The sequence below is a fragment of the Symphalangus syndactylus genome, chromosome 12, assembly GCF_028878055.3.
Source record: "Symphalangus syndactylus isolate Jambi chromosome 12, NHGRI_mSymSyn1-v2.1_pri, whole genome shotgun sequence".
In the NCBI taxonomy this organism is placed as follows: Eukaryota; Metazoa; Chordata; class Mammalia; order Primates; family Hylobatidae; genus Symphalangus; species Symphalangus syndactylus.
Window position 1 is genome coordinate 135,219,470 of NC_072441.2, and position 19,249 is coordinate 135,238,718.

The window sequence follows — 19,249 nt, forward strand, 5'->3', positions numbered from 1 at the left end:
AAAGCGACATACTAAAACTTAGATGCTGGCAAAGCAGTACTCAGAGGTTACTATATGAATTTAGTACTCATATGAATTTATACTAATATACATACATTGAAAAGAAGATCTCAAATCAGTAACTTAGCATTTCATCTTAAGAAACTAGAAAAAGAAGAGCAAACTAAAACATATTTATAAACTCCTTTATGCACAGCCCTGTGGTGGGTATAGACACAAGCTAGCAGAAGAAAGGAAAATTAAAGATTATAGCAGAGATAAAACAGAATAAAGAAACCACAGAGAGAACCAATGAGACCAAAAGTTGGCTCCTTGAAAAGACCAACAAAATTGACAAACCTTTATATAGGTTGACTGGTCTAGAAAAGAAGATTCAGATTACTAAAATCAGAAATGAAATTGAGGGCATTACTACCAACCTTGCAGAAATAAAAGAGATTATAAGAGAACACTATGAGCAATTGCATGCCAGCATCCCTGTGTGACTTCAGAATGTGAATGTGTGCCTGCAGAAACATTATACTCTCCAATCCCAACACAGTTTATACACCATCAAATAACCACATGAAAGGAAAGAGATTTGAGTCTGAGAAATGGCTTTGAGCTCCCTGCCTGGTTTGTGTTTGGCTTACTTTTCTGGTGTCTAGGGATAGGCCGGTAGGAGCGTTAATGGAATCTTAAGTCATGCCAAATATAAAGATCATGAAGTCTATGTTTCTGTTGTCAGTGGCGTGGTACATCAGAAAGCTGACTGGGACAGCATCCATGAGAAAATATGTCAGCTCTTGATTCCACTGCGCACTTGCATGCCCTTCTACAATTCGGAGGAAGAACGGCAGCATGGCCTGCAGCAGCTGCAGCAGCGGCAGGTAGGGCCTGCAGCACTTTCCAAGGTTAAGTTTTAGGTGCGGTGAAGCTGCCCAAGACAAGGGTCAAACTGTGTTGAGATTACTAAATTGTAACCTCACTGAGGGCAGAGACTTTGTTTTATATCTTTTTAAGTCCTCAACACCATTCAGTCTGTTGTTTTCCACATTTACTAAATACTCACTGTATTAGTCTGCTAGTACTGTCATAATTAAATATCACAAACTGGGTGGCTCAAACAACATACATTTATTTCCTCACGGCTCTGGAGGCTGGGAAGTCCAAGATCAAGGGGTCAGGAGGTTTGGTTTCTTCTGAGGCCTCTCTCCTTGGCTTGCAGATGGCTGCCTTCCTGCAGTGTCTTCACATGGTCCTTTGTGTGCAAGCATGCCTGGTATCTCTTTGTGTGTCCAATTTCCTCTTTTTATAAAGACACAAGTCAGATTAGGTTAGGGCCCACCCTAATGGCCTCATTCTAACTTAATCACCTCTCTACAGGCCCTAGCTCCAATTATAGTCACATTGTGACAGACTGCAGAATAGGGCTTCAACACATGAATTTTGGCAGGGGACACAATTCAGCCCATAACATCCACAGATGCCAAGAGCCTGGCCACATAATAGGAGGGTTAAGAATGATGTATGGATATACTACTGAATAAATAAAGGAGGTTAGCAAAACTTGCCACTATTATTATGTATAGTGTTGAGTATTGAGCATCTCAATCACTAAAAAATTAGCCCCTTATTATAAGCCATAAATCTCTAAACATAAGATCCATCCATTTTAGTGTTATGACACTTTGATAGTGGCCTTAAAACGATGCAGAGTTAAAGTTTTTTGTGATATTAGCTAAACAGGATAATTCCGGAAGGGAAAATGAGATGTTTCTCTCAAAATTAACTCAACTAGGAAGGCAGAAAGTTTCAGATTGTCCTGAGACATGCTAGCTTTGCTAAAGTAAAGTTTTATTAGAACTATAAAAATAATACTCATTTATTCATCTGATAACTCTATATTGAGCATTCATCTATGCCAAGCCCTGAACTAAGATGAAAAGACACATGTTCCTGGGCCTTAAGGAGCTCATAGTCCAGAGTTTGCCTTCTTATATCACTTATGTGGGGCTTCACGTCCACTCTAATACAGGCAGGCTCACTATGTGCCTTTAACTGGGTCATTAGGTGTTGGCCTTATCCCCAGGGCCATCTACATCCACCTTTGCCTTTAACTTTAGACTGTCTCAGATAGTCTGTTTCTCTCTTCCACAGAAGTATTTGATTGAATTCTGCTACACCGTAGCCCAGAAATACCTCTTTGAAGGGAAACACGAAGATGCTGTACCAGCAGCTTTGCATTCCCTTCGCTTCCGTGTGACCCTGTACGGCCTGAGCTCCGTAGAGCTTGTGCCTGCTTACCTGCTGTTGGCCGAGGCCAGCCTTGGTGAGTGAAACCGACTTGATATGCTTGGATCCCTTAAGTGGTGCTATGTTTGGGTCACACCAATGATTGACAGTGGCACCATGAGACCTATTGTAGAAGGAGCAGGGTTGCTGTAAAGTTTAGCACAAGGTAGGGAAGGAGATGTCACAGACTTTTGTCTACAACTGGCAGAAATCCACTCAAGCTGGCCTGCACAAAAAGGAGGAATTCTGTGAGGGTGCTGTAGTATCCTACAAGAGCTGAGGCTTCATGAGGGGCTAGAATTGGAATGCTGTAAGGAACCAAGGCTCAAGGTGCCTTTCGTTCTCTCTCGGGCCTTGTCTCCTGTATCTGCTTCTCTCTGGGTATCTGCTTCGCTATTTTCCCTCTCTGCAGACCAGATTTGTCTACCCTATGCTCACTGTGGAAGACAGCTACCCCAAAATGTCAGATGGAGTTTTTCAGTTTACATGTTTTCTAGGTTCGAAGTAGGCAGTAGAAACTAATTAGCTTCTGATTTCCAATTACAAATTCGTAGAAGACAGAATTTTGTTGACATGGCTTGAGTGTGGGATCCACCTTTGTTCCCTGGGATCAGAGTCACATAGTTCAGAAATACAGGAACCCACCCCTATAGATGGGAGAGGCAATTCTGAGAGTATAGAACAGACTTAGCAGATACCCTATGTGGTGGCTACTACAAAAGGAAAATTGGCATTTTGAGAGGAATTGACATTCTTGAGCATCTACGGTGTTTTAGGCACTGTGCTAACACTTCATATATTTTAATAGCCACTGTTTAAAAAAATGCTTCATATGTTTTAATAGCCACCATTAAAAAAAGTGCTTCTTTAAAAGTAAAACTTTTTTAAAAGTAAAACTGTTAAAATTAAGTACAATATAAAGAACTTTTATCCCCTGAGTTCTCTGAGAGTAAGTTGCTCACCTGGTTCCCTATCCTTAGAATACTTCAGTGTCCCCTTAGTAAATGAGATAGATTGTATTGTGGTTATGAAGGAGAATGTCTTTGTGGGAACCACACAAGGGGACCCTGTCATCTAAGAAGACCCCATTCAAGTTTCTTGAATTTTCCCAATATCATCTTTATAGCAAAAGGATACAGTTCAGGATCACACTTTTCATTTCGTTGCCATGTGTTGGCAATAAAACTCTGGAATAGTTTCTCAACCTTTTCTTGACTTTTATGACCTTGACACTTTTAAAGGTTACAGACCAATTGTATAAAATATGTCTCAATTTGGGTTTGTCTGATATTTCCTGATGATGGGACTCAGGTTATGGATTTTTGGCAAAAACAGTACAGAGGTGATGCTGTGTTCTCATCCCATCCTATAAACTGGCATGTTTCCTTTTTTTTTCATTACTGATGATGTTCATTTTAATTATGTTACTAGGATGGTGTCTGCCAGGCTTCCTCCCTGTAATGTTACTTTCACCCTTCTGTAATTAATAACTGAAATTTTCATTTCATGGAGAGGTCCTTTGAAACTATATAAATATCCCATTCCTTATGAAATTTTCAATGTATTCATTTAGTTATTTATATCAGTATTGCCTCTTTATTCAATGGGCTTAAATCCATTACTATCATTAATTTGATTCTCAAACTGTCCCTGATTTGACCAGTGGCAGCCCCCACTCAAGCTGGCTTCTGCATCTCCTAGATACAACCCCATTTGTTCTTTGCTCACTTGACTGCTTTCTGGAACATACCTCTAAAGAGCCCTGATTTCTTTCAGTGTAAAGTGAAATTCAGAAGCCAAAAGCTGTGCACTAGATGTATTCATGCTATTGGGGTATTACTGCTCCCAGGCCTTCTCAGTGGAGTTAGGGAGTAAGTGTAAATATAATAATGGGTGTATGTATACACACATTACATCTGTATTTATTTCTATATCTATATATCTTTTTTTTTTTTTTTTTGAGACTGAGTCTCACTCTGTCACCCAGGCTAGAGTGCAGTGGCGCAATCTGAGCTCACTGCATCCTCCTCCTCCCTGGTTCAAGCAATTCTCCTGCCTCAGCCTCCCAAGTAGCTGGGACTACAGGTGTGTGCCACCATGCCTGGCTCATTTCTGTATTTGTAGTAGAGATGGGATTTCACCATGCTGGTGATCTTGAACTCCTGGCCTCAAGTGATCCACCTGCCTCAGCTTCCCAAAGTGCTGGGATTACAGGTGTGAGCCACTGTGTCCAGCCTATATCTATATCTCTACATCAATATCTGTATAACCACTAGTCTATAATACTGTTTGATCCGGATCTAATTCAGCACCACAGGGTTCGATCTAATTTACTTCCATTCCATAATTGCAACTCCCTTTGCTGACAGCTTTCACTTTCATTAGTTTATTTACATATTAATCAGTTCCCCTACATGAATCAATCCCTGCTCTCTAACTCCATCCTTTCCACCTTACAGATACCTCCTCCCTCTCCACGGGCTCTGACTCCCCATTCCAGGCTGCCTCTGCTGCATGGATCCCTCCTCCCTTGTATGGGTTCCGACTCCCCATACCAGGCTGTTTGCCTGCAGGAATGCCCTGCTCACCCTGCTCAGGTCTGTCACCCCATTCCAGACTGTCTTTCCTCCGAACTAATGAGAAAAGCACTGGACAAGAAAATATAGCCCAGGTTCTGTTTACTGTGACACTGGCTAGCTATGGGATTCTGGAAAAGTCACCTTAGCCCAAGTCTCATCATCTCTCATCTAGACCACTACGTACTAGCTGGTCTCCCCACATCTTCTCTGGCCTCCCTCTAATCTGGTTTGCATACAAAAATGTGACCCATCACTCCTCTAAATAAAGACCAAATTTCTAAAGCAACCCATGAGGCTCTGCTTGATCTAGCCCTTAACAAATTCTCTCACCTCAATTCTATCACCTGTCTCTCTTGAATTATTTTCTCCCTCCCTTCCAGTTACACCGACCGGCCTTCTCTCAGTTCCTCAGAAGCACGATGATTTCCTTGTTGGGAAAGGCTTTTCTGTAGCCACTCTCTCTGCTTCTCCTCCTCTTCCCTTCACCAAATTAACTTCTTGTCATCTTTCAGGTTTCAGCTCAAGGGTTACTACTGCCTTGTCTAGAAACTGTCCCAGGGCTCCAGACCAGGTTGGGTCTCCCTTTTTTTTTTTTAGACAGAGTCCCAATCTGTTGTACAGGCTGGAGTCCAATGGCCTGATCTTGGCTCACTGCAACCTCTGCTTCCCAGGGACAAGTGATTCTCCCGCCTCAGCGTCCAGAGTAGCTAGGACTACAGGCACGCACCACCACGCCTAGCTATTTTTTGTAGTTTTAGTAGAGAGAGGGTTTCAGTATGTTGCCCAGGCTAGTCTTGAACTCCTGGCTTCAAATGATCCACCTGCCTCAGCCTCCCAAAGTGCTGGCATTACAGGTGTGAGCCACTGCACCTAGCCAGGTTTTTTTTTTAATATACTCATTTAAAGACCTACTCCTTTCTTCTGAGCACTTACTCCATTAATAATTGTATTCATTGATGAGATTATTTAATTGTCTCCCTGCTCCAGTAGACGGTAAGCTCAGGGAGAACTGGATCTGTGTCTGTTCTTCACTCATCACGGATGTCTTCACGCTCAGCCCAGTACTTAGCACAGAGAAGGTACTAAAAAAATAATTTCACAGTACCTGAAACCTCGTGAGCACTGTGTGAGTATGTGTTGAATCTGAGTTCTCTTCACAGGATTCTTTTAAGGATGAAAAGAGTTCGAGTGTAATGTCCATGAAAGTGCTTTGAAGTCTGGAAAGTGCTGTCTAAATGGAAGATTTCACTGTACCTCCAGTCATTGGTTTAAAACCTTGCTAACCTTTTTGGAAGTCTAAAGAAATCACTTTCCTGTGCACATGTTTCTTTCCCATCTTAGAGATTCTTTCAGACTGGAGTGGACAGATAACAGAAATTCAGCTTTTTTTTTCTTTTTAGTAAAACTTTGAAATTTTACTCAACTAGAAATGACATTTTCAGGAATACTTCAAGGAGGAGCCACCCTGCTCATCTTCCCCCACTGTTATCAGTGCTTTGGAAGCAGGAGAGCCTGGGTTCAAATATCAGCTCTTTCTTTACTGGCTGGGTGATTGCAGGCACCAAGCTCTTCTTCACTCAGAGCTCTCACATACATGGTTCTTTCTGCCTGGTATGCTCTTTCCGCTCTCATATGTGACTGGCTTTTGATCATCCTTCAGGTATGTGCTTAAACTGGCCAGGCATGGTGACTCACACCTGTAATTTCAGCACTTCGGGAAGTCGAAATGGGAGGATCTCTTGAGCCCAGGAATTCAAGATCAGCCTGGGCAACCTAGCAAGACCTCATCTGTTAAAAAAAAAATTAGGCGGGCATGGTGGCATGCACTTGTAGTAGTCCCAGCTACTTGGGAGGCTGAGGTGGGAGGATTGCTTGAGCCCAGGAGGTGGAGGCTGCAGTGAGCTAGCATTTTGGTTACTTGTGTTGTGTTCATTTCCTTCACAGCACTCGTGTTTTGTCTATTTATTGTATGCCTACTTCACTTGATTTTAAGCTTCTTGGAGTCAGGGATCATGTCTTAGTGTGCATTGAGCATCACACATTGTGATAGAGACTCAATCAATTAGGTGAATATATGGTTGGTTGAATGAATGAATGAAGTTGCCTCCTCTTCAAATTCCTCATCTGATGATTATTTCACAGGGTTGTTGGCAGACTTAGACCACAGATGCAAAGGGACTAGCACAATGTTGGGCAAATAACAGATCTTCAATAAATGCAGATTCCCTTTTCTTCCCCTGGGCACCTCACAGCCACAACCTTTGACTCAGCTGTGACTGCTGTATGCTGCATTCCTTCACTTTCATCACCAAGTCCTGCAAAATCTTCCCCCATAGTATCTCCCAGATCTGCCATTAACCCAGTATAAGCCTGTTGCCTCACCCTTCAGACAAGTACCACTGGTCTGTAAATGGCTGTCTTTTCTCAATTCTATACACCAGTAAAGTCACCCTAAGGGATAGTATCACTTCCTTTATGTCTCCACCACCTCCACTTCACCCTATGCCTCTCCAGGTAGTCACTGTCCATAAGAGGCAGGCCTGAACTTAGGCACTCACTGGTCACAATCTTAGTTCTGACTGTAATCTCATGGGCTAGTAGCAGCCCATTCTTCTCATCGTACTCTCTCTCTCTAGCCTCACAGTTTATTCTCCCAAGTATGCCTTTTCCTTTAGGACTGATGCTTGTTTAGATGCTGGTTCAGCTGGGTCTTGGCGTCTTCCTTCTTTGGCATTGCCTTCTTGAGTGAGAACTGGATGTGGAAAATTTTAAATTTCCAATATTTGTCAATGCCCTGTACCATTTTTTTCCCATCTAAACAATCTTAGTTAAGAGTCATTTGCTTCTTCAAATGTGAGAGGACTTCAGCCTAAACCTCATATTTTACAGACAAAGCCTGGAGGGAAGATGTGACTTGCCATGTTCACATGAGCCAGGATCAGGGACTAGGCCTCGTGCTCCTCATCTAGTAGTTTCCCATTTTAGTTTGCACTTTGACCTTCCATCAGGCAAAGTTGCTTGCTTCTTCTTGTAGACTGCATCCTCTTCATCTCTTTTCCTTTAATTCAGTGATGTAGGGTTACAACTAGAATAAAAAGCATGCTTACATATGAACTAGGTCTGACAGGAAGGATACAGAGGAGCAGAGGGTTGGCTTATGAGGGGTTCGTGTCCTTACCTCCTAACCCTTCGTTGATGCCATTTCTGCTGCAGCACCTATCACACCAATGCTTCACCCCCAGAGCACGCCTCCTGCCCTGCAGCACGCTGATGTAGTGGCTTTCTATTCAGTTCCGACAAATTTCCCCAGGAGCCAAGCAGGTAGGCAGGCCTCTGTATATGTAAAGATGATATGTAATAAACAAAAAGCTTTAAGTGTCCAGAGTATCTAAATATTAGCAATAAAGGTGGCTTTCCTTTCTCTTACCTTCCACATTACTTAGTAACCGTGCGTTGTCCATTCTACTTCCTGTCTCTTTTGGATCTCCTCTTCCTTAGTTCACTGTCTTGTTTCAGGCTCTTAAGCGTGCTTGCCTGAACTATTTCAGACATCTTCCAGTGAATCTTCTACCTTTATTCCTCCCCTCTGGTCCCTCCTCCACATTGGTTCCAAAGGATCTTTCTAAATTTAAATCCGATTCTCTCGCCCTTTTTGAAAATCCTCTAGTTTTTATCCACATGCATCAAGTTCCTTGGCATAACTCACTAAGCCCTCTGTGACCTGCCCCTTGCCTACCACCATAGCCTCATTTTCTGCCATTCTGTCCTTCACAATTTGTGCTCCAGCATCACAGGCTAATAGAGTCGGCCCTCCATATTTGCAGGTTCTGCATCTGCCCATTCAAGCAACCATGGATCAAAAATATTTTTTAAAATAATATAATGATTAAAAATGATACAAGTAAAAACAATACATGATGTTACTTGTGGGCTAGTAAGCAAAAAAAGAAAAAATTTAAACTTAAAAAAGACAAAAATTATATAGTAGAACAACTATTTACATAGCATTTACATTGTATTAGGTATTATAAGTAATTTAGAGTTGATTTAAAGTATAAGGAATGATGTGCATAGGTTATATGCAAATACTACACTACTTTATATTAGAGCATTGAGCATCCTTATATTTAGGTATCTGATGGGGGTTCTGGAACCAATTCCCTGCAGCTGTGACTCTGTATAGTTCTATGAACATAACGTATTATTTCATATTTCTATGACATTGCACATACTGTTACTTTTGCCTGGGATGCTCTCCCTGCCTTATCTACCTGGAAAACTTCTATTCATCCTCAAAACCCAGCTCAGACTCTGCTTCAGTGTCCTTCTCCATCTCATCTATAGAATTAAACATTTCCTATCCTCTGACACTTCCAAAGCTTGTATTTCTATTGCAATTATACTATATTGTAAATACATTTGTTTTCATGTTGCACTTTGAATCCCCATCACTCAACACAAGGCCTGGCGCATAAAGGGTATTAAATATGCATATATATATTTCACAATTGAGATATAATTCACATATCATAAAATACACCCTTTTAAAGAACAATTCAGGCCAGACGCAGTGTCTCACGCCTGTATTCCCAGCACTTTGGGAGGTCGAGGCAGGTGGATCACCTGATGTCAGCGGTTTGAGACCAGCCTGGCAAACATGGTGAAACCCTGTCTCTACTAAAAATACAAAAATTAGCGGGGTGTGGTGGCGCATGCTTGCAGTCCCAGCTACTTGGGAGGCTGAGGCATGAGAATCACTTGAACCGGAGAGGCAGAGGTTGTAGTGAGCCGAGATCATGCCACTACACTCCAGTCTGGGTAACAAAGTGAGACTCTGTCAAAAAAAAAAAAAAAAAAAAAGGACAATCCAGTGGTTTTAGCACATTCTGAAGGTTGTGCAACAATCACCATGATCTATTTCCACAACATTTTCATCACCCCTAAAAGAAAGCCTGTAATTGTCAGCAGTTACTCCCTCTTAGTTCCTCCCTTGCATTGGACCCCCTGTTAGTGCCTCCCTTGCACTGGACTCCCTGTCGCCTGGCCACCACTAGTTTGCTTTCCATCTCTATGGATTTGCCTATTCTGGACATTTCATATAAATGGAATCATGCAATATGTGGCCTTTGGTGTCTGGTTTCTTTCTCTTAGTATAGTGTTTTCAAAGTTCATCCAATTATAGCAGGTAGCACTACTTCCTTCCTTCTTATAACTGAGTAATATTCCACTCATGGAGATGGAGATGGAGATGGAGATGCCTCCTTTTGTTCATCCACTCATCAGCTGATGGACATTTACATTGTCTCTCTTTTTTTTTTTTTTTTTTTGGCTCTTCCGAATAGGCTGCTATGAACATTCCTGTATGAGTTTTTCTGTGTCAGTAAATACTTGAGTCAATGAATACATGAGTGAATGGGAAATGACTCATATTTCCTCATGTGTTCTTTGGCCTGGATATGAATTATAACCTTCTTTTCTGCTTTTGGGCAGGTCTGGGCCGAATCGTTCAGGCTGAAGAATATCTATTCCAAGCCCAGTGGGCAGTCCTCAAATCAACTGACTGTAGTAATGCCACCCACTCTTTACTGCATCGGAATCTGGGACTTCTCTATATAGCTAAGAAAAACTATGAAGAAGCCCGTTATCATCTGGCCAATGATGTAAACAAGCTAAGTTATAACACCTGGATATTTCCAAAATCTAAATTATAACACCTGTATATTTCCAAAATCTGTTTAATTTTTTAAAAATTGTGCATTTCTCTAAAACTTTCTGTTTACAACTGCTTATTTGGTGGCATGTTAGCCATGACACAATTCTACCGACCTAAGTTCAAGCATTTCTACTTCATAGCTATTCAACCTTGGCCAGGTCACATATTCCTGAAGTTTCAGTTGCCCTGAAGAGTAAAGGGAGGCAAAACAGCATACTCCTTAAGAGAAGGGCTTTGCTGGCCGGGCGTGGTGGCTCACGCCTCTAATCCCAGCACTTTGGGAGGCCAAGGTGGGCAGATCATGAGGTCAGGAGATTGAGACCATCCTGGCCAACATGGTGAAACCCCGTCCCTACTAAAATACAAAAAATTAGCCAGGCATGGTGGTGCAAGCCTGTAGTCCGAGCTACTCGGAATGCTGAGGCAGGGGAATCGCTTGAACCTGGGGGGTGGAGGTTGCAGTGAGCTGAGATCGTGCCACTGCACTCCAGCCTGGCGACAGAGCAAGACTTCGTCTCAAAAAAAAAAGAGCGAGAGAGAGAAGGGCTTTGCTTCTAGTCACAGATCTGTTGTTTCACTAGCCACATAGTCTTGGAAAATTTGTTTCACCTCTTTCATCACCTGCAAGACAGGAATAATAAAATAGTCTCTGCCTCATTGGGTCATTGCGAAGATTAATAATAGGACAATATATGTACAGTACTTTGGCTATTATTTTTAAAAATAACAGTAATATCTCTACTTCAGAGTGTTGGTTATTAAATTTAAAAGAGCTAGATGTATAAGAAAGCACTTATCGATGATAAAACTCTGTACAAGGGTTAGATGGGATGTTGAGGGTGATAACTGAATTGTTCTTTCAAAATTTAAGGGGTTTCTATTAGGATTTCAGTACTGGAAAATATTACCAGAGAACAGAGTTCCTGGGTGTGAAATCTGAGTTAGCGTAGAGTCAGACTGCAGTCTCCATGCAGGTTGGTTCTCTCTTCAGCCTCTCTTCTGGCCTCTGCACCAAGCAGCCCTTCCTCTGGTTGCCTGCCTGTACAATGTCCATAAATTAAATTTTACACTGGTTATTCTTTAAATTGCACTACCCCATATCCATTCTCTGCCCTATTCTATGCCCTGGGAGCCTGACCTCTATGGACGACACAACCTCTGTGGACTCCATTGCTCTCTGGCCTTGGTTGGGTTTGGAGAGTGGAAGGCATAGTAGGGCAGTGGAGAGTAGGAGGGGAAAAAGGCTGAGGCACTGATTCTCTCTGCTGTCTCTCTGCCCACCCCTGATCTGGCAGGAACAGTGTTCCTCTGTGGCCACAGCTCCTGTCAGGCAGCCTTCTTCCATAGTGCTAGCTCTTGCTGGGCCCTGGTAACCTTGTTTCCTCCCCTTGCTGTTTCGGGTGTAGGGATGGTAATAGTTTCTTGCTGTTGGTAGTCCCGGGTGTTTCACTAGGCCTTGTTGGTTTTACTCGTAGGGCTTTTCCCTAGCCCTGGTTGGTTTCTTAACCCTTCTACACGTCAAATCATAATTCCACTAAACTGTCTTCAGGCAATCTTATTGAGGGTGCCATCTAGTTCCACCTGGGCTCCTGACTAATACAATTCTTTGTGTTTCCTCTCTATACTCTACATCCTCCAACAAATTAAGCAGAGGCACATTCTGTCCTGAGCTGGGCCACACAGTTAAGAATTAGTAGGCCAGGTGTGGTGGCTCACACCTGTAATCCCAGCACTTTGGGAGGCCGAGGTGGGCGGATCACCAGAGGTCGGGAGTTCGAGATGGTGAAACCCCATCTAAATATACAAAATTAGCTGGGTGTGGTGGCATGCACCTGTGATTCCAGCTACTCGGGAGGCTGAGGCAGGAGAATTGCTTGAACCTGGGAGGCAGAGGTTGCAGTGAGCCAGGATTGCGCCACTGCACTCCAGCCTGGGCGACCGAGTGAGACTCAGTCTCCAAAAAAAAAAAAAAAAATACAAAAAATACAAAAATTAGTCAGGTGTGATGGTGTGTGCCTGTAGTGCCAGCTGCTTGGAAGGCTGAGGCAAAAGAGTCTCTTGAACCCAGGAGGCGAGGTTGCAGTGAGCCAAGATCGTGCCACCGCACTCCAGCCTGGGCGACAGAGGGAGACTATGTCTCAAAAAAAAAAAAGAATTAGCACAAGATCAGATTCCTTAGCCTAGCTTTTTAAACACACACACACACAGACACCCCTTTATTGATATATACCATAATACCATAAAATTCACCCATTTTACGGGTACAATTAAATTATTTTTAGCAAATTTACAGAGTAGTGCAACCATGAGCACAATCAAGTTTCAGAACATTTCCATCACCTCAAAGAGATCCCTTGTATCCATTTGTAGTCATTTCCCATTCCTGTTCCAGCCCCAGGCAACCACTTCCTGTTTCTACAAATTTGCCTTCTCAGGACAGTTCATACAGACAGAATCCTGTGTGGTCCTTTGCATCTGACCTCTTTCACCTAGCATGATTATTTTGAGATTCATCCATGTTGTTGCATGTATCAACAGTTCATTCCTCTTATTGCTGATTAGCATTCCATTGCCTGGATATACCACAATTTGTCTATGCGTTCATCAGTTGATGGACATTTTTGTTGTTTCTAGTTTTGTGTATTTTAAATAATGCTGATATAAACACTTACGTACAAGTCTTTGTGGGTAGGTACTTAGAAGAGGAATTGCTGGGTCATGTAGTAACTCTATGTTTAACTTTTTTAGGAACTACCAAACTGTTTCCACAGAGGCTGCACCCTTTTACATGCCCACTGGCAATGTGTGAGGGTTTCGTTTTCTCCATATCCTTCCCAACACTTTTTATTTTCTGTATTTGATTCTAGCCATCCCAGATGCAGTGATATCTCATTATAGCTTTGTTTTGCATTTACCTAATTACTATGTTAGCATCTATTCATGTGCTTATTATTCATCTGAATATGTTTTTGGAGAAATGTCAATTCAGATCTTTTGCCCATTTTTAAATTGGAATGTTGTAACAGTTTTTTGTATGTATTCTAGATACAAGTCCTTTATCAGATATATGATTTGCAAAAGGAACTCAAGCACTCTCCTTCTTCCTCCTGCTATAGATTTATTTTGCCAGTTGTGCATTTGGAACAGAGGACATTAGGACTTCAGGAGGCTACTTCCACCTGGCTAATATATTCTATGACCTTAAAAAGTTGGACCTGGCAGACACATTGTACACCAAGGTGAGCTGGGGAATGTGGGAGCTGAGCCTTCACTCTTAGGCTTGGTGTCTTACGACTTGTATTAGACTATTCATGAAAAACATACCATTCACGAGAAAGAGAGGCACAGAGAGATGAAGTGGCTTGCCCAAGATTATATAGCCTGATACAGGATATACTCCATTTTCTTTCTTCCAGTGTCTCCACTACCAAAATAGACTAACCCTTAACATCCATAGGGTGATTAACGAATAATGAAGGACAGGTCAGTAAGAGCCAAACCCCTTCAAATAGACAGTTGTATGCTGTGTCATACCCATAGCAGCAAGCTAATGTGGGCATATTGAAGTGTGCGATAGAGAAGGAGATTTCCAAGGGAAGTCTTTTGCTACAAGATCCTGTCAATGGATCCAAGAACATGAGAAATTTCCATATTTACATATAAAATGTTTTAAACTGTTTCCAGTATATTAAAATGTCAGTTGTTTCCATATAGTACCACCTCACTTAGCAGGCAATCATTTGTGTAATAAATGTGTAATATAGGCTTTCTGCTGATTGTTGATTCATGTTTTAGACCTGCTTCTGAGAAAGAGGCATTTTGCTGTAGCTTAAAAGCTTTAGAATCAGACAGACCAGAGTTTAAATTCTGGCTATTTAGAATCAGATAGACCAGAGTTTAAATTCTGGCTATTTAGAATCAGATAGACCAGAGTTTAAATTCAGTTTACTAAATAAACTGAGACTCAGTTTATTTACATGTAAAATGGGAATAATAAGAATATTACATCGGGATGTTGTGAGGATGTGAAGGTTTCGTGTTTTGTGTGCTGTACAAAAGATAGCCACTGTTATTAGACCCCACTAGGGCTACCCCAAGATGAGCTGCCACAGGCCCTTTGCAGCCCATCACTTGTCACACTTACCTTGGCCAGGCCTGTTTGGGCTCCTAGGGCTCCCTCTGCCTCCAGGCACAGTAGGAGAGAGAACCTCCGGGTTGTCCAGAAGCCCGGCCAAATGCGCTATTCTCCTCACCTGCCTGGTCCGACGGCTGAGATCTGGCCTGCTTGTCATATTACCGTCTCTTTTCCCAACAGGTCTCTGAGATCTGGCATGCATATTTGAACAATCACTATCAAGTCCTCTCACAGGCTCACACCCAACAAATGGATTTACTGGGCAAACTATTTGAGAATGACACTGGCTTGGGTAAGTGGCAGTTTTCCCTGAAGGGAGAGTAGTGACTTCATCTCACCCAATACACAGACTTTGTCCCTAAGAGGGAAAGCAGCTGTCCTTGTCATGAAGCACCATTGCTACCTTCCCCATGTTGCTGATGGAGAAAACTGAGATACGGGGATCAAAGAGATTTTACCAGTGTTGGGAAGAATTCAGATCCCTATCATCACACATAGCCATTCGGAGGCTACTAAGGGACAGATTTAGAGGAATAAAAGACCCCATCAAAGCCCCCTGTGATTTCTGCAGAGCATCCATTTCTATGTTATCCCTCCAGGGCAGCAGTCCCAATCTCTGCCTGGCACCAGGGACCCATTTCATGGAAGACAATTTTTCCATGGACTGGAGGGCGTGGGAGGAATGGTTTCAGGAGAATTCAAGTGCATTACATTTATTGTGTACTATGTTTTTATTATTATTAATATATTGTAATATATAATGAAATAATTATACCATGCATTATAATGTAGAATCAGTGGGAGCCCTGAGCTTGTTTTCCTGCAACTAGATGGTCCCATCTGGGAGTGATGGGTGACAGTGACAGATCATCAGGCATTAGATTCTCATAAGGAGTGTACAAACTAGATCCTTTGCATGCACAGTTCACAATAGGGTTCATGCTCTTAAGACAATCTGATGCTGCTGCTGAACTGACAGGAGGTGGAGCTCAGGTGGTAATGCAAGCAATGGGGAGTGGCTGTAAATACAGATGAAGCTTTGCTCGCCCCCACCACTCCTGCTCACCACCTGCTGCACAGCCCGATTCCTAACAGGCCACAAAACAGTTCTGGTCCATGGCCTGGGGGTTGGTGACTCTTGCTGCAGGACACATAAGCCAAGGTAGACTCTACACAGAAGTTGCATTGCTGATTTCTTCTGGTGCCTTAGCTTCATGCTTTACTGAACAGTGAGCTTCTCAGTGGCCGGGCCCAACTGAATTAAACTGTATTCCTAACTTCAATCTTGAACATTTGAGAATCTACATCTGACAAAGCCCCCCCAAAAACCATCTTTGTTCTGAAAATCCTGGTCATGCTTTACTACCTGATGATGAATTCTTCAAAGGCAAGTTTCCCTAAAAAAGCAACATGTCTAAAATGAAGGTAGAAATTCATCTAGTTGAACTCATTTGTGTTTTGCCCAATTCCAACAAATTCGCAGCAAAAAAAAAATTGCCCAATTCGCAGCAAAGGGCTAAGTGTTGAATAGTACCGTACAGCATCGTGCCTTCAGAGACAATGAAAAGACACAGAGGATCTAGTTTCTGCTCAAAAGAGACATACAGTGCAGCTGGTGATATAGAACCTATAGGCAATAACAAAAGAACATTCCTGTGAGTACAAATTAGATTACAAGATGAGTCCCAGAATGAAGAGGTGAGAACAGTTGGGTGGTGTTGAAGAAGAAAGGCTCTTTGGAGGAGAGGTTTTGAGCTAAAGTTTAAAAAATTAATAACTTTATTGAATTTTCTCTCATTATGTAAATAGTTCATGTTACAGCTGAAAACTTGGAAATCATAGATATCCAAAGATAGCCAACCTTAACATGATGGCATATATCCTTTTTGTCTTTTTCTCTAAGCTTAGTACTTGTCTAAGTGCTTTTAAGTGCATGTAGTAACTTCTCAGTAAATGATGACTAAAGTAGGACCAAAAACTGCTGGGGAAAATAGTAAACAGACTCTCAGAGGGAAGTATGAAGGTTGTTGCTTACGCATCTATGGCCTAGACGAGAAGAGTTAAGCTGCTGCAGCTGCAAAAAGTCCCTTCCCCCAGTTCTCTCCTCTCAGCTATAGACTGGAAGCTGAATTGGACCCAAGGAATCTGCCTGTGACAGATTCTCTGTGTTTGCAAGCCCAAGAGATCTAGAGTTCAGGACTCCGAAAGAGAGAAACCTTAGCAACTTTGGGACCTGTGGGAGTGAGCATATTTTTAGGCTACTCTGATAATGGCATGCTAAGCAAAGCTGGAAAGCGGTCTGAAACTCCTGCTTTGGGGCTTCCCGCTTTGCACCTGGAGGGAGTCCTCTAGGTAAAAAACTTGCTGTAATTGGTGCTATTTCCACCAGTGCCCCTGGGAAGGCTTCAGCAGACCAGGCCCTTTAACAGATGAGTGCTTTTGATGAGGGCAGACTGAGTTGCCAAGAGCCTGTTTTTTCTTTCTTCCCCTTCCAATGCAGATGAAGCCCAGGAAGCAGAAGCCATTCGCATCCTGACTTCAATCTTGAACATTCGAGAATCTACATCTGACAAAGCCCCCCAAAAAACCATCTTTGTTCTGAAGATCCTGGTCATGCTTTACTACCTGATGATGAATTCTTCAAAGGCAAGTTTCCCTAAAAAAGCAACACGTCTAAAATGAAGGTAGAAATTCATCTAGTTAAACTCATTTGTGGTTTGCCCAATTCCAATAGCTTTTGCCCTCGGAGCTAAGCCTCACTCCAAAGAGGTTCAGATGCTCACGACTTTTCTCCTGTGTTGAGTCCAGCCTGCATAATGGAAGCTGGATTGTCTTCTTCCCCTGAGGGTTCCCAGTCTTGCACAGTTAAAGGGAGTCTGGGGCAGTGCTGGGAAGCCTGCAGGGCAGGAAGGCTCTGGGGAGCCTTGGACAGATGTAGTAGCCGCTCTAACTCCACTCAGTTACTGAGTTCCCTGTTGCTGCAGGGATTCAGGCAGAAATGCATTGCCATGAAATGATTCAAAAAGTAACTGTTTTTGAGTACTTTTACATACCAGTTGTTGGCCTAAACCCTTTACACAATTATCATACTTAATGCTTACACCAACATTAATGAGGTAGCTATTTTATTATCTCTACTTTACAAACAAGGAAATTGAGGCACCAAAAGGGTCAATTCTTTGCCCAATGTCTTACAGACAGTAAGTGGTATGTCTCAGGTTTATTGATTTATTGGTTGATTCTCTCATTCATTCAAACATTTATTGAAAATCTACCATTTGTAAAGCACTAATCTAGGGACTGGGGATACAGTGGTGATCCATACGTTTCCTATCTCCATGGCACTGGTATTTTTTGGAGGAGTGGAAATAAACATATGTATGTCTAATATAATTTCAGACAGTAGAAACTGCTATAAAGAAAACCAGGCCAGGCACCGTGTCTCATGCCTGTATTCCCAGTACTTTGGGAGGCCGAGGCGGGATGATTGCTTATGTCCAGGAGTTCAAGACCAGCCTGGGCAACATAATGAGACCCACTCTCTACTAAAACTAAAAATAAAAAAATCAGCTGGGCATAGAGGTGTGCACCTGTAGTCCCAGCTACTCGGGAGGCTGAGATAAGAGGATTACTTGAGCCCTGGAGATTGAGGCTGCAGTGAGTCGTGCTTGTGCCACTACACTCCAGCCTGGGTGACAGAGCAAGATCCTGTCTCAAAAAGAAGAAGAAGAAGAAGAAAAAGCAGTAGGCAGGGGGAGAGAGAGGAGGGTGGTTGGAGGGAGGCCTTTTTGTGTGGGTGAAATGGGAAAATTTAAGACTCCTTTCCTCCCTCCTCCTTCTCTTCTTTCTTCAGCTAACTTTTACTAAGCACCTGCAGTATACCAGGCCTGGAGGAGCTCACAGGTTATAATAGAGTGTGACAGTGAAGCCCAGAGCACTGTGGGAGCACAGTGCACAGGGCACTAACCCTGTCTGGGATAGGGGTAGGAATAGGTGAGGAATAGGAAAACATTTCCACTGAACTTTCAAATTTACATTGGACAAAACCTCATTTCTATGGTGCAATGTCCAATTTTCCACTGTATACTCAAGGAAGTCATTACCCCAGGGCGTGTTAGATCTACAAGAGGCCTTAGACAAAAGGCACACATCTATCTATCCATCAAGACTGGCACCTCACTTCCTTCAGGCCTTCACTTGACAGCTGTTTTCTTTTCAGTGAAGCGTTCCCTGCTCTCCCTGTCTAAAACTGCAGACGCCCACTACTACCTCTAATGCTTCCTATCCCCTTTCATGCTTTATTTTTTTCCTTAGCATTTATCCCTATTTAAGAGACTATCGTGTTTTACTTATTTGTCTTCTTTATTGTCTTTCTCCCCTACTACACTGTAAGTTCCATGAGAATAGGAATTTCTGCCTATACTCACAGGACCTGGAACATGGTAACCATTCAATAACAATTTATAGGAAGGAAGGAAGGAAGGAAGAGAAGAGAAGAAGGGAGGAAGAAAGGAGAGCCTCTTTCTAAGTCAAAACTCTGGGCCACAT

At 42.5% G+C, this 19,249-nt stretch overlaps 1 protein-coding gene across 8 annotated transcripts in view; it reads left to right on the forward strand.

Annotated features, from left to right (window-relative positions):
* The window catches only part of ZMYND12 (zinc finger MYND-type containing 12), a 33,793-nt gene that overhangs the window by 12,245 nt on the left and 2,299 nt on the right, over positions 1–19,249 (forward strand). For 4 of the 8 annotated variants that reach the window (XR_008652961.2, XM_055255703.2, XM_055255701.2 and 1 more), the window contains exons 2-8: positions 728–869; positions 2,140–2,311; positions 4,734–4,871; positions 10,344–10,513; positions 13,683–13,805; positions 14,882–14,993; positions 17,202–17,347. Coding sequence is in view for 5 of the 8 variants with exons in the window: in XM_055255701.2 (XP_055111676.1) it covers positions 728–869; positions 2,140–2,311; positions 4,734–4,871; positions 10,344–10,513; positions 13,683–13,805; positions 14,882–14,993; positions 17,202–17,347 (1,003 nt within the window). In the remaining 3 variants the exon portion in view is untranslated. Of the gene's footprint in view, positions 1–727; positions 870–2,139; positions 2,312–4,733; positions 4,872–8,066; positions 8,175–10,343; positions 10,514–13,682; positions 13,806–14,881; positions 14,994–17,201; positions 17,348–19,249 lie in introns of all 8 variants that reach the window. The other 4 variants (XR_010117688.1, XM_055255702.2, XR_010117687.1 and 1 more) reach the window with 3 other exon arrangements.